Source organism: Tachyglossus aculeatus, chromosome 19, assembly GCF_015852505.1.
Source record: "Tachyglossus aculeatus isolate mTacAcu1 chromosome 19, mTacAcu1.pri, whole genome shotgun sequence".
NCBI classification, from domain to species: domain Eukaryota; kingdom Metazoa; phylum Chordata; class Mammalia; order Monotremata; family Tachyglossidae; genus Tachyglossus; species Tachyglossus aculeatus.
Genome location: NC_052084.1, coordinates 20,909,407 through 20,925,547, shown reverse-complemented (window position 1 = coordinate 20,925,547; position 16,141 = coordinate 20,909,407). Strand labels below are relative to the sequence as shown.

Genomic DNA, 16,141 nt, shown 5'->3' with positions numbered 1-16,141 from the left:
CCCTTGGTGAACTCATTCACTCCCATGGTTTCAACTATCAACTCTAGTTGATGACACCCAAATCTACATCTCTGCCCCTGCTCTCTCTCCCTCCCTCCAGGCTTGCATCTCCTCCTGCCTTCAGGACAACTCCATCTGGATGTCTGCCCACCATCTAAAACTCAATATGTCCAAGACTGAACTCCTTATCTTCCCTCCCAAACCCTTTCCTCTCCCTGACTTTCCCATCACTGTAGACGGCACTATCATTCTTCCCATCTCACAAGCCCGCAACCTTGGTGTCATCCTCGACTCCGCTCTCTCGTTCACCCCACACACCCAATCCGTCACCAAAACCTGCCGGTCTCACCTCCACAACATCACCAAGATCCACCCATTCCTCTCCATCCAAACCGCTACCTTGCTGGTTCAATCTCTCATCCTATCCTGACTGGATTACTGCATCAGCAGTAATGTTGCCAACTTGTACTTCCCAAGCTCTTAGTACAGTGCTCTGCACACAGTAGGCGCTCAATAAATATGATTGAATGAATGAATAAATGAATCTATTGAGCACCTAGCCTTTGCAGAACTCTGTATTATGCACCTGAGGGACTACACTGGAATTAATAGAACTGACTCCTGCCCTTGAGGCGTTTACAATCTAGCAAGAGAAATAGACACTAAATTACAGACAGGAGAAAGTAACAGAGTAGGTGAGATGATGACCATGATGGTATTTGTTAAGCACTTACTATACGCCAAGCACTATTCTAAGCGCTGGGGTAGATACAAGGTAATCATGTTGTCCCACATGAGGTTCACAGTCTTAATCCCCATTTTACAGATAAGATAACTGAGGCACAGAGAAGTTAAGTGACTTGCCCAAAGTCACACAGCTGACAAGTGGCGGATCTGATATGTACATAAAAGGCTACAAGGGGGCTTTGAGGACTTGGGGGTTAGATGCCATGAAAGGCATGTTGGGGAGAAAGAAAATGGGGGGGGGGTGAGAAATTGATTAAGCGCTTAGTACAGTGCTCTGCACACAGTAAGAATTCAATAAATACGATTGAATGATTAGGGAAGGCCTCTCTAATAGGGGGATTAGAAATTAAATAGGGAAGGGGGATGAGATTTCAGAAAGGCTTTGAACCTCCCTCAAATGAGGTTTTAACAAAACAATGCAAAAAGATTACTATTTAACCTTGAGGGAAGGAGACCATAGACTAATAATAATAATAGTAATAATAATTCTGATATTTGTTAAGTGCCTATTGTGTGCCAGGCACTGTACTGAGCACTGGGGTGGATACAAGCAAATCAGGTTGGGCCCAGTCACTGTCCCTCATGGGGTTCACAGTGTCAATCCCCATTTTACAGATGAGGAAATTGAGGCACAGAGGAGTGAAGTGACTTGCCCAAGATCACCCAGGAGACAAGTGGCGGAGCCAGGATTAGAACCCATGACCTTCTGACTCCCAGCCCCGGGCTCTATCCACTATTCCCTGCTGCTTTGTGCCATAAGGTTGTTGGGGGCAGGGGACGTCCCTACCAACTCCGTCATATTGTACTCTCCCAAGCACTTTGTACAGCGCTCTGCACACAGTTCTCCCTCAATAGATATGAGCGATCGATTGACTGAGAATCCAAATGAAATTGACCTTGGAGAAAACGTAGTCACCCAAAGGAGAAGCATCTCTCCCCCTCCCCAGCCCAAACCAGATGGTCCCCGTTAAGGAAAATGAAGCAAAGAGAACATGAAGCACTCTCAGCTGCCCATGAACGTCCAGTATTGCCCGATCTAGGGTAACTTACATTGGGCACGGTGATACGGACCCCCTGGGTATTGGAGCCTCCAATTCCACTGAGCCTGGGGAGAAAGGTTAGGGGGTGGTATCTGGGGATACACAAGATACCGCTGAGGTTCCACCTGAAGGTAGTCCCTGGACCTAAGCGGTCGAGGAAGGTCCTGGGGGTTACCCACTGAGACAAGAGGCAGGGGCCGTTCTAGGTGCTTGATGCCCAACACGTCGTGAGGCTGGGAATCATAGCCCGTGTCTAGAGTGGGCAGGTCTGGCGGAGTCCGGATTCCCGTGGGCTGACGGTGGGGCCCGTCGTCTCGACGCTGGCCCGAGGAGTCCGCCGAACCGTCCGATAAGCTCTGGTCAGATCTGACGGAGTCGCGGCCGGTGTCGGGCGACACCGCCGAGAGCTCGGGGCCCGGCAGCTGACTGAGGTTTTCCGGAAGCGAAGACTGATGCTCCTGGGGGACTTTTCCACCCACCGCCTCGCTTGCAGCTGACCAGCCAGAGGCAAAATCATTCCCGGTGTCCTGGAGCCTCCTCCAGAAACTCCGTTCGCACTCCTCCAGGACTTTATTGCGCAGGCATCGCCCCTGGAGGTCCTCGGGCCAGGGAGGATGGGCGAGCTCGAGGGGCTTCCAGGCTACTGACTCTCCCGCGGGGCAAAGGGGAACTTCAGGGGGGCCGAGGACCCCATCTTCCACGTTGGCCCCGGGCGGCTCTGGTTCCTCTTCCGAGGAATATTCTGGGAATTCATTCATCAGTCGCGACGGGAATGGATCTGATTCATCTACTTCGACGGGAATGCTACGGTGCATTCTCCTCCCTGGAATGAGAAAAGAAAAATTCCAGTTACCGGCGGTTGCATAACTGCCCGGCGATCACCATCACAGGACAGCTGATGTCGCAGCATAAGAGGGAGTGAAACATGAAACCAGGGCACTTTGGGACATAACCGAATTTACAGTCACACTGGCCAGAGGCACTAATAATAATAATAATAGCATTTGTTAAGCGCTTACTATGTGCAAAGCACTGTTCCAAGCGCTGGGGAGGATACAAGGTGATCAGGTTGTCCCACGGGGGGCTCACAGTCTTCATCCCCATTTTCCAGATGAGGTAACTGAGGCTCAGAGAAGTGAAGTGACTTGCCCAAGGTCACACAGCAGACATGTGGCAGAGCCGGGATTCAAACCCATGACCTCTGATTCCAAAGCCCAGACTCTTTCCACTGAGCCACGCTGCTTCTCACTAATGACACAGTGGGTTAATCTGGGACACAAATTTAAGTGACTCACCTGAAACGGAAGTCATTTCCTTTTTAGGGGAAGCCCAGATCCAAACTTTCCAAGATTCTCCCACAACCTGGCAAGGAAAGAGAGGTCATCACTGCATGATCAAACCCTGGACAGACTGACAATTACGAACCTTGTCCAAATCCAAGCGTGATGCAAGCAGAACTTGAGGTTTGTATGGGTCAGTCAGAGTTTGGCTGCTGGCCAGGCTTAATTTGACTTCTGGAATGCAGATGGGGTCAAGCATATATGTTGCCGTCTGTGTGCTCTTGAGATTTATTACCTCATCAGGGACATATGGACTGGCAGGCTTGCCCCGTGAAAGCAATCAACTTATGGAGGGCACTGTGATAATGACAACTGTGGTATTTGTTAAGCACCTACTAAGTGCTAAGCACTCCCGTAACGGCTGCAGCACATACGAGATAATCAAGTTGGACACAGTCTGGGTCCCACATGGGGCTCAGAGTCTAAAGAGAACCATATTACAGATGTTGCTCTTCTCTGGCCTGAACTGAGGGGAGGGGGTTCCACTGGATTCAAAGCTCATTGAGGGCAGGGAATGTATCTAACAAAACTCTCCCAAGCACTTGGTACAGTGCTCTGCACACGGTAAATACTCAATCAATACCATTGACTGATATTGTGTAAATTCACTTCTCTTTAGAAATCCAGAATCAACTTTGTCAGAGAGAAAGGGCAGAGAAGGGGAAAAAAAAGAAATTTAGAAAAATATTTCAAGTGCTTGGAAATGTAAAACCTGTGGATTTGGAATGATTTCAGGACTATCAACCCATTACCCACAATCAATGGTATTCCTTCATTCATTCAATCTTATTTATTGAGCACTTACTGTGTGCAGAGCAATGTACTAAGTGCTTGGAACCGGCTTCCCCCACAGTCATCCTTGCCTGTTGGCTTTAACCAGGCCCTCATTAACTGTCATTAATTATCTATGGCTGAACTGTACTTTCCAAGCGCTTAGTACAGCGCTGTGCACACAGTAAGCATTCAATAAACCCTGCCCACACCGGGCTTACAGCCTAGAAGGGTGAAAAATTAGCTGATTGAGCACCTAATTTGTGCAGAGCACCAAACTGAGCATTTGGGAAAGGACAATAAACAGAGTAGGTAGACAGTTCCAGCAATCTCAGAGAATTTGGGGAGGGTCTGGAAAACCAGAAGTGAAATGATAAATATTAAAGGAAAGAGTGAAATGCAGAGAAGTTGCAATGGAAAAAAGCAGGTTTAATAAAAGGGGGGGCAAGTGGAGAGAAAATTGAAGGAGAATGCAAAAATCAACCTACTGCTTTTATTTATTATTATCTAGAATGGAAAGAAGGGCCATTTGGTCATTTATTTATATTAATGTCTGCCTCCCCCTCTAGACTGTAAACTACTATTAAGTGCTACTACTATTAAAAACCCCCCACAAAAACCAAAATAAACACACGCATGTGCTTAACCACTGCGTCAAGGTGTTTCCTTTCATTTGTTTTGAGTCTACCACTACTCCATTACTGGATGCCTCTTTTTCCTGGGATTATGAAATCTGAAGAACAACAATTTTCTGTCCACTTTGTCCACACCCTTAATGATTTTGTAAACTTCAGATCAGCCCCCCTTTCGTATCTTTTCATGATATTTCATCAGTCAAGAATATACCGGTCTTACTGCATTTATTTCAATCAGTCAATCAACCTTGACATTATCCTCAACTCATCTCTCATTCGACCCACGTATTCAATCTGCCATCAAATCCTGTCAGGTTCTACCTTCGCAACATTGGTAAAATCCACCCTTTCCTCTCCATCCAAACTGCTACTATGCTGATCCGAGCACTTATCATATCTCGCCTTGACTATTACATCAGCCTCCTGGTTTCCTGTCTCTCCCCACTCTGGTCCTTACTTCACCCTGCTGCCCGGATCGTTTTTCTAAAACAAGTTCAGTTCACATCTCTTCACTAATCAAAACTCTCCAATGGTTGCCCGATCTCGTCCGCCTCGCTGCTGCCCACATCCTCCCTCTGAACTGCAACTCCCTTTGTCTTCATATATGACAAACTACCACTCTCCCCACTTTTAAAAGTCATATTAAAATCACATCTCCTCCAATAGGCCTTCTCTGACTCAGCTCTCATTTCCCCCCTTTCCTCTCCCTCCTGTGTCACCTATGCATTTGGATGTGTACCCTTTAAGCACTTGGTATTCACCCCACCCTCTCCCCCACAGCCCTTATGTAATATAGCATAATTTATTTTAATGCCTTTCTCCCCCCTAGTCTGTAAGCTCTTGGTGGGCAGGGAAAATGCTGCCAACTCTATTATATATACTTTCCCAAGCGCTTATTGCAGTGCTCTGCAGACAGAAAGTACTTATAAACACCAATCTATCGATGGTATTTTCTGAGCAGGGAAGCAGCATGGCCTAGTGGATACAGCACAGGCCTGGGAGTCAGAAGGTCATGGGTTCTAATCCCGGCTCTGCCACTTGCCTGCTATGAGACTTTGGGCAAGTCATTTAACTTCTCTGGGCCTCAGTTTCCTCATCTGTAAAATGGGGATTAAGACTGTGAGCCCTAGGTGGGACAGGGACTGTGTCCAACCGATTATTTCATATCTAACCCCTTTGATCAGGAACCCCCTATGGGATGGGGACTGGTTTCAACCTAATGATCTTGGACCGAACACAGCGTTTAGGACAGCAGAAGGGAGGTAGACACGGGACATGTCTGAGAGGAGAGAATCACACGTTCACACTGGCTGAGGTGACGCTGTCGATGAGAAAAGCCGGTGTGAAAGGGAAGGCTGATTTTTAAACTGGGGGCTTAGTCTATTCACTACCAGGGATAAATCTCCCTGAAACTATTCCAATTACAGTTCAAAGTGGAAGATGACATTAATTTCAGTAATGACCCTGTTCGTGCCGCCTCTCAAAGCTCGGGAGTATTTATAGCGGCATGGCAGTGACCAGGCTGCGGGCTGAAGAGGCGGGACGTGAAAGAGTTTGAGAAGATGGTGGTGGATTTGTTAGCAGCTATCTGGAAGATAGCATTTGAGGAAGCAGTGGGGCCTAATGGATAGAGCATAGGTCTGGAGGTCAGAAAGTCCTGGGTTCCAATCCCGGCTCTGCCACTTGTCTGCTGGGTCACCTTGGGCAAGTGGCTTCACTTCCCTGGGCCTCATTTACCTCATCGGCAGAATGGGGATTAAGACTGAGCGCTCTATAAGGGACAGGGACTGTATCCAACCTGATTTGCTTGTATCCACCCCAGTGTTCAGTACAGTGCCTGGCACATAGTAAGTGCTTAACAAATACCATATAAAAAACCCTCCAAAACCCTTTGTGTGTAATTCATGTTGATTCTGTCTTCCATTCTGTTTGCCCGGTGTTCCAAAGCCCACAAGAGAGGCTAAGGAGATCTGACCTTCTCCTCACCTGTCCTTCACTCTCCTGGCCGGGTCTCTGAGGTGGAATTACTCCTTTGGTGTCTAAATATTTGCCAAGGGGGGAGGTGGTTGACGTCTGGAGTCACATGGGCAGGGGAGAAAGCACGGTTTTCCTGAATGGCCTAAAGATAGCTGGGTGTCAGGAACCCACCGGGGAGACCATACCCTGGAGGCTCAAGGTAGAAGGCTTGTCATCTGGTCACTGGCCCTGGCTGAATAGGCCTTTCTTCATTTATTCATTCAATCGTATTTATTGAGCGCTTACTGTGTAATGGTTAACGGAAATATGCTTCCTAGATGCAGTTGCCCCTTTTACCCGAAGAAGATGCTACTCTGTGTTCATTCATTCATATTTACTGAGCGCTTATTGTGTGCAGAAGCGCTGTACTAAGTGCTTGAGAAAATACAATAGAACATTAGCCATGTTCCTTGCCCACAACGAGCTTACAATGTGTGTGTGTGTGTGTGTGTGTGTGTGTGTGTGTGTGTGTGTGTGTGTGTGTGTGTGTCCAAAAAGACCCTATTGTGCACGAAAAGGCCATCCCTGGTGTGTTGTGGTGTTTGCTGTTGGCAGCGCTCGGCCAGGACCCTCACCAGCCCAACCAATCGATGAGTGGATTCTTTAGGCAGTTATTGAGGGCAGGCCACTGTACTAAATGCTTGGGTGAGTCCAAACAGTCAATTATTGGTATCTGTCAGGTGCTTACTGAGTGCACAGCCCTGTTTTAAACACTTGCAAGAGTCCAACAGAGTTAGTAGATGTGATCCCTGCCGTCTAGGAGCTGACAGTCTACTTGGATCTCTCCCCCTTCTAGACTGTGCACCCGTTGTTGGGTAGGGACCGTCTCTATGCGTTGCCAACTTGTACTTCCCAAGCGCTTAGTGCAGTGCTCTGCACACAGTAAGCGCTCAATAAATACAACTGATGATGAATGATGACTTAGAACAGTGCCTGGCACATGGTAAGTGCTCAACACATACCATTATTATTATTATTACTCTGAAGAGCACTGTACTAAGGGCTTGAGAGAGTCCAATGCAACAGAGTTAGTAGACATGTTTCCGCCCAACTGGGAGCATAGAGTCTAGAGGGGAGCTTCATCTTTGCTTCCACCCAACCCTTTCTCTCAAGAAATATTCCCTTGAACCACACTATCCTTCCAATGGAAGGAGTATCAGCAGGAGCCGGGAACATGATAAAACTGCTCTGGTTTTCTCTCCCTTCCTGGGGTCCTCATTTTCTCATTATCTAACCCCATCGTCAACTATAATAGCTCTTCTCCCTTTAGTGCTCTGAATGGGTTCAAGGGAATATGTGGCTTTTACTAACAGACAAGAAGGAAGGATTTTTATTCCATTGGGGCCCACTTATCTTCCAAGCCTCATCTCACCTGCCAACCTCCTTAGACCTCCCCAGAGGCTGTTTGCATTCCCTGACTCCTCTCCACTCCTATCAATGAATCAATTGCTCACTCAATCCTATTTACTGAGGGTTTACTCTGTGCAGAACACTGTACTAAACGCTGGGGAGAGTCCAACCCTTGATCTTGCCTATCTCTAGGCTGACCCCCAGCCCACATCCTACCTCTGTCCTGGAACATCCTCCTTCCTCAAATCCACCAGACAATCACTCTCCCCCGACCCTTCAAAGCCTTACAGTAGGCCCATCTCCTCCATGAGGCCTTCGCAGACTAAGCCCCACATTTCCTCATCTCCCACTCCCTTCCGCATTACCAACTCACTCCCCTTGCTCTCCCTGCCTCACAGCACTTATTCATTCATTCAATCACATTTATTGAGCGCTTACTCTGCTCTATATTTGTCATTTTATTTATTTATATTGATGTCTCTTTACTTGTACTGATGTCTGTCTCCCCCTGTCTAGTCTGTGAGCTTGTTGTGGGCAGGGATTGTCTCTCTTTATCGCTGTATTGTACTTTCCCAAGTTCTTAGTACAGTGTTCTGCACCCAGTAAGTGCTCAATTAATACGACTGAATGAACAAATGATTAAATATGCATTCATTAATTCAACTGTATTCATTCATTCAACCGTATTAAGTACTTACTGGGTGCAAAGCACTGTACTGAGCGCTCAGGAGAGTGCAATACAACAGTAAACAGACACATTCCCTGCCCACAATGAGCTTACAGTCTAGAGGGGTGAGACAGACATCAATAGAAATATATAAATTACAGCTATGTACATAAGTGCTGTGGGGTTGGGAGGATGGGGGAAGAGCAAAGGAAACAAACCAGGGCCATGCAGAAGGGAGTGGGAGATGAGGAAATGGGGGGTTTAGTCTGGGAAGGCTTCTTGGAGGAGATGTGGCTTCAATAAGGCTTTGAAGGGAGTTCCGGGCCAGAGGCAGGATGTGGGCTAGGGGTCTGCCGTGATGAGATCGAGATGGGCGAGATCGAGGCACGGTGAGAAAGTTAGCACCAGAGGAGCAAAGTGTGCAGGCTAGGTTGTAGGAGAGTAGTGGGTAAGGTAAGAGGGGGCAAAGTGGTAGATTGCTGTAACGCCAATGGTGAGGAGTTTTTGTTTGATGAGGAGGTGGATGGGCAACCACTGGAGTTTTCTGAGGAATGAGGTGACATGACCTGAACGTTTTTGTAGAAAAAAGATCCGGGCAGTAGAGTGAAGTATGGATTGGAGCAAGAGCTTACTGTGTGCAGAGCACTGTACTAAGTGCTTGGGAGAGTAAAATACAGCAGTAAACAAATTAAATGAAATATAAAATGCCAATAGTTGACATAAAAATACATGTATTAGTTCTTCATGGGGAATTCAGAAAATTAATTTTCCCTTCCTTTCTCTTCTGTTTCCTTGTCTCCCTTGCTCTTACAGCTTGGGAGACAGTGTCATATCTGTGTATACACAATATGCACTACACACACACACACAAACATACACACATATGTATGGTAATTATGGTATTTGTTAAGAACTTGCAATGTGTCAAGATAGATTTTTTTTTTCCTGTTGAGTAGAAAGAGCACTGCAACACGGATCATTTATCTAAAAAAAAAAAGTTCAATCTATGTCTTCACCCCTCAAGAACCTCCAGTGGTTGCCCATCCACCTCCTCATCTAACTTACCAATGGCTTTAAAGCACTCAATCAGCTTGCCCCTTTCTTACTTGACAGATTTCCTAGTACAACCCAGCTTGCTTGCTTCACACCCCAACCGGTTCACTGTTCCTTCATCTCATCTAACAGCTGTCCCCTCGCCCACGTTCTGACTCTGGCCTGAAACTCCCTTCCTCTCCATATTCAGTCAATCGTACTTATAGAGCGCTTACAGTATGCAGAGCACTGTACTACATGCTTGGAAAGTACAATACAGCAATGAAGAGAGACAATCCCTGCCCACAACGGACTTACAGTCTAGAAATACAACAGACCACCACTTTTTCCACCTTCAAAGCCTTATTGAAATTACTTGTCCTCCATGAGGGTTCCCCAACTAAGCCCTCATTTCCCCTACTCCCTCACACTTTTGCATTGCCTATGCCCTTAGATCTGTATTCACCCCACACTCTCCCCCCCAGCACCTTCATACAGATCTGTAAAAGATTTTAAAAACCATCTCTCCTTCCAGGCTTTAAGCTCCTTATGTCTCCTGACTCTGTTGCCTCGCACTCTAACAAATGCTTAAAAATACAGTGCTCTGCACCCAGAAAATGCTCAGTCAATACTGAGTTGGATAGAGGGGGAGGGGTTGGATAGAGGGGGAGGAGGAAAGGAATGGGCTGATTGCAGGGAGGGGATTCAGGGGACCTGGTGAGGTCAGAGATGTTCAAGGGTTGTAGTTGAGGTGTCCACCTTGTGGAGAATAGTGCTTGCTGAGATTCTGACCCCAGGGAAGATGGTTTCTGAAGAAGAACCACCCCTGAGGGCATTCTGAGAGTTGGGCAGTGCCAGGAGAAATCCTGAAAAATAGCTAAAGGAGCTTGACTCCTCCCTCCCTTTCAAGTCTCGAATTTTTGTGGCGGGCTTCCCTCAAAGCGCAGTCCTGGGTTCTTTAGTCTTCTGGCCTGACACATATTCCCTGGAGGAGCTCATCCACTCTCATGGCTTCTGCTACCACCTTTCTGTGGAAGACTCCCACTATCTATCCATCTCTCCAACTGACCTCTCACCTGACCCACAATCCTTCACAGCCTCTTGAAGTTCCCGCCAGGGCCTCAGATGCAAAATGCTGACAACTGAGCTCCTCACCTTTCCCCCTAAACCCACTCCTCCCCCTAATTTTCCCATCTCAGTCTACAACATCCTCCTCGACCCAGACACCTGCAATCTCGGGGCCATCCTAGACTCTACAGAGCCGTTCTCAACTGTCACTTTCAAACAGACGATTCTTCTGGCCCCTTCCTCATCAACCAAACTGCTAACATCTGCCATGGCCAGATATTGCCTTATCAAAGCTATCGACTGACTGCTTACTGGGCAGAGTGCTCTGTACTAAGTGCTTGGAAGAGTACAATACAACACAGTTGGTAGACCGATTCCTGTCCACTAGTAAGTAGCAAGGCCTAGTGGAAGAAGTCAGGGGACCTGAGTTCTAATGCTGGACCTGCGGGCTGTCCACTGTGTGACCTCGGACAAGTCACTTTTAATTTCCGGTGCCTCAGTTACCTCATCTGTAAAATGGGGATTAAATCCTCCTCCCTTCGACTTAGACTGTGAATCTCATGTGGGACAGGGGCTGTATCCAACCTGATTATCTTGTATCTAATCCAGTGCTTAGGACAGTGCACATTCATTCATTCAATTGTATTTACTGAGAGCTTACTGTGTGCAGAGCACTGTACTAAGCACTTGGGAAGTACAAGTTGGTAACATATAGAGACGGTCCCTACCCAATAGTGGGCGCACAGTCTAGAAGGGGTCACAGTCTAATAAGCGTTTAACAAGTACCATTAAAAAAAACACCTTACTGTTTAGAGGCATCAGCCTCCTCTCTGGTTTCCCAGCCTCAAGACTCTCCCCACTCCAATCTATATTCCATGCTGCTGCCAGGATCATCTTCCTGAAGCATCGCTCAGCCCACAACTCTCCTCTCCTCTCCTCTGTGTCTCTTCTCATTCAACAAAAACTCCTCACAATCAGCTTCCAGATGCTCCACCAGCTGACCCCACCGTACTTATCTGCCACTTGTCTACTGTGTGACCTATGGTAAGTCACCTAGCCACCCGACACCTCAGTTTCCCTTTGTGTAAAATGGGAATAGCAATACCTGACCCTGACTCACAGGGGGGTTGTGAGGGTAAAATTCAAATAACTGATGTAAGGTGCTTTGGTAATAAAGGCACTAAACAAAACTAAGACATTACTTATCGGTTTTAAGTGCTTGGGACAGTGCTATGCTTACTGTAAGCGCTCAAATTCAATCGACTGATTCTGATTCTACTCTATTCTCCCAAAAACTTAGTACAGGGCTCTGCATACATTAAGCACTCTATAAATACGTTCAATTGATCCTAACTCTATTGTACTCTCCCAAGCACTCAGTGCAGTTCTCTGCACAAAGCAGAGCTTCAGTAGATGCCACTGAAGGCTGAATGGTACAAAGTGATTTTCTATGAGCAATAAATGGCTTGACATTCTCTCACCCCAAATCTATCTCTCCAGCCTCAACCTCTCTCCTCTGCAGTCTCCGATTTCCACCTGCCTTAGGACACTTCTACTTGGATGTCCTGCTGAAATTTCAAATGTAATGTATCTGAAACAGAACCCTCGTCTTCCTGCACAAACCTTGTAATCCACCAGACTTTCCCATCACTGTGGACACCACCACCATCCTCCCCGTCTCACCAGTGGAAAGAACAGGGGTCTGGGAGTCAGAGGACCTGGATTCTAATCTCAGCTCCGCCACCTGTCTGCGGTGTGACCTTGGGCAAGTCACAAATTCTCTATGACTCGGTTTCCTCAACTGCAAAATGGCAATTCAATACCTCTTCTCCCTCCTATTTAGACTGTGAGCCCCATATGGGACCTGTTTATCTTGTATCTACCACAGAGTCCTATACAATGTTTGGCACATATTAAGTGCTTAACAAATACCATAATTATTATTATTATTATTACAAACCCAAAGCCTTGGCATTGCCCTAGACTAATTTCTCTCATTCAGCCCACAAATTCAGTCTGACACCAAATCCTGATGGTTCTGCCTTCCCATAATCGCTAGAATCTGCTTTTCCTCTCCATTCAAGCTGCTACCATGTTGATCCAAGCATCTATCATATACCACCTTGATTACTGCATCAGCCTCTTTGCTGACTTCCTGCCTCCTTTCTCTTCCCATACTTTACCTCAATCTCATCTGCCTCCCTGCCAAACCCTTGTCTACATCCTCCTTCGGGCCTGGAATTCCCTCCCTCTTTATATCTGACAAACCACCCCTCTTCCCGTCTTCAAAGTCTTACTAAATTCATGTATCCTCCAAGAGGCCTTCCCCTTATTTTCCCTATTCATCTGTTCTTCTGCATTGCCTATGAACTTTAAAAAAAAACTGTATTAGTTAATAGTAACAAGAATTCTGACATTTGTTAAGTACTTACTATATTCCAAGAACTGTTCTAAGCACTGGGAAAGATACAAGATAATCAGGTGAGCCACAATCCATGTACCACACAAGACTCACAGTCTAAGCAGAAGAGAAAACAGGTACTGCATCCCCATTTTACAGATGAGGTAACTGAGGCTCAGAGAAATCAAGTGACTTGCCCAAGGTCACACAGCAGGCATGTGGTGGAGCCAGGATTAGAACACAGGTCCTCTGACTCCCAGCCCTATGCTCTTTCCAGGAGGCCATGCAGCTCCCTGTTAATAATAATGATGGTACTTGTGAAGCACTTACTATGTGCCAAGCACTGTTCTTAGCACTTACTATGTGCCAGGCACTGAACTAAGCACCTGGATGATGATAATAATAATATTTGTTAAGCACTATGTGCCAAGAACTGTACTAAGCGCTGGGATAGATACAAGATAATCAGGTTCCACATGGGGCTCACAGTCTAAATAGGAGGGAGAACAGGTATTGAATCCCCATTTTACAGTTGAGGAGACTGTGGCACAGAGAAGTCAAGTGACTTGCCCAAGGTCACACAGCAAGCCATCGGCAGAGCTGGGATTAGAACCCAGGTCAACCAACTCCCAGGCCTATGCTCTTTCCACTAGGCCACGCTGCTTCTTATCCTCTCCCAAGTGCTTAGTACGGTGCTCTGCACACAGTAAGTGCTCAAATACGACCGATAGGTTGATGTGGCTCTCTGCATTTTTCTCTTATCTGTCACACAGCAAAAGTCACAGGTTTAATGATCAAAGTGTGGAGGTCTGATGTTGCTATCTGCACTTTTCCTGTGCATATGTTGCACTGCAAATATCACATCTGCTGTGCTGCAGTTTGTTCTGAAGCCACACCGTGACTCAGGTAGTGCACAGTTAACCATGAGAACATGGGGATCTGTTTGGAAGGACTCTGGCAAGAATTTTGCTTGTTAGCCTTCATGAAAATGTTGATTATGTACGTTGTCACCTTTGAGATCTTGTGTTCCATATTTAGAGGAAAAGCTCGTGTAGCTGTTCGACATCCCCTCAGCCTCAAGATTTCTGTGGGGATGTCCTCAGATCCAGGTGCTCAGCTCTGACTTCATCGTGAGTCAGGGTGACGGTGACTGCCAATTTTCTAAGTTTAGAAGGGCCTCCTCCTCTCTGGTGGAAGGCCGGGTCAGGAGTTCATTATAGGAAGGAGGCTCTATCCGCCCTCCTCAGCGATGCCACGTACTACGGATTGAGCCACAAAAACAGGTATGGGCGTAGTGTCTATTATACACCAGCAGTGTGCAAAGCATGGTACAGAGCGCAAGGAAAAAATACAAATTTGAGGAGTAGGATCGTTCCTGCCTCACGATCAGCATGGCCTACTGTACTCTCCCAAGTGTTTAGTACAGTGCTCTGCACACAGTAAGAGCTCAATAAATATGATCGACTAATCTGTAATTTATTATAATTGTATTTTATGTATTTATATAACTGTCTGTCTCCCCCCCCACTAGACTGGAAGCTACTGTCCACGCATTCCCCGCACCAGGGGCTCACAAACAAAGAATCATGGGTTTCTTTTCAAGGTGAGTCTAACTTTGGCAGCCACTCCTGGTTATGTATGTTTTCTGGATTGATTTTTATTCTTGCTGGAGGTTTTTGGAAGTCTCTGTTTTGCTAATAATATCAATCGTGGAATTTATTAAACCCCACTATGTGCCAAGCATGGTACCAAGTTTTGGGGATAGTTATAAATGTGGACTCAACATAGTCCCTGTCCCCTAATGGGGAGGGAGAACAGGTATTTACTTCCCATTTTACAGATGAAGAAACTGAGGCACAGAGCAGTTAAGTGACTTGCCCCTGGTCACACAGCAGGCAAACGGTGGAGTGGGAGGAGAATCCAGGTGCTTGTGCTCTTTCCATTAGTCAATCAATCATATTTATTGAACGCTTACTGTGTGCAGAACACTGTACTAAGCACTTGGGGCAGTACAATACAATAGATTTAACAGATACATTCCCTGCCCACAATAAGCTTACAGTCGAGAAGGGGGGGAGAAAGACAGTAATACAAATACATAAATTACAATTATAATAAATTACAGAGTAGATCGTATTTATTGAGCGCTTACTGTGTGCAGAGCACTGTACTAAGAGAAGCAGCGTGGCTCAGTGGATAGAGCGCGGGCTTGGGAGTCAGAGGTCATGGGTTCAAATCCCAGCTCCGCCAATTGTCAGCTGTGTGACTTTGGACAAGTCACTTCACTTCTCTGGGCCTCAGTTACCTCATCTGTAAAATGAGGATTAAGACTGTGAGCCCCCCGTGGGACAACCTGATCACCTTTATCCTCCCCAGTGCTTATAACAGTGCTTTGCACATAGTAACCGCTTAACAAATGCCATCATTACTATTATTATTATTACTAAACACTCAGGAGAGTACAATAGGCCATGCTGATCATGAGGAGTTACAAGGTGTTGTCGATGCAGTTCCTGTTTTTGCTGCCAGTAGTTTTTTAATCTCTGACTCATTTTTATCAAACGAGCCTTGGTGACATCTCCTCTCCAGACCCACAATCTTTGAGGGCTGATAGTGTCTCTGAAAAGTGCTCCTTTACTGTTCACATTTCTACTCATACCCTGGGGTTTCCAGGTCCAGTAGGGCTGCTGGGATGTTGGGTCACTGAGTCATAGTCCACCACACTCCCCATTTTCAAAGCCTTGTTCAAATAAGAATAATAATAATTATGGTATCTGTTAAGCACTTACTGTGTGTCGGCCACTGTACTATGCAATGGGGTGGATACAAACAAATCGGATTGGACACAGTCCCTATCCCACATGGGGCTCCCAGTCTCAATCCCCGTTTTGTAGATGAGGTGACCGAGGCCCAGAGAAGTGAAGTGACTTACCTAAGGTCACACAGCAGACAAGTGGCAGAGCCGTGATCAGAACCCATGACCTTTTGACTCCCAGGCCCGTGCTCTAACCACCACGCCATGCTGCTTCTCAATCCCATCTCCTCCAAGAAGCCTTCCCCAACTAAACCCACAT

General features: G+C 46.5%; 1 protein-coding gene across 2 annotated transcripts in view; it reads right to left on the bottom strand.

Moving 5' to 3' along the window:
* Nucleotides 1–16,141, bottom strand: part of TRAF3IP2 (TRAF3 interacting protein 2) — a 61,746-nt gene that overhangs the window by 20,416 nt on the left and 25,189 nt on the right. Inside the window, exons 2-4 of one of the 2 annotated variants that reach the window (XM_038761402.1) lie at nt 3,083–3,149; nt 1,967–2,610; nt 1,798–1,852 (exon numbers count right to left, since the gene is read on the bottom strand). In XM_038761402.1, coding sequence (XP_038617330.1) covers nt 1,798–1,852; nt 1,967–2,610; nt 3,083–3,098 — 715 coding nt within the window. In that variant the 5' untranslated portion in view covers nt 3,099–3,149. Of the gene's footprint in view, nt 1–1,797; nt 2,611–3,082; nt 3,150–16,141 lie in introns of both variants that reach the window. The other variant, XM_038761401.1, reaches the window with a different exon arrangement.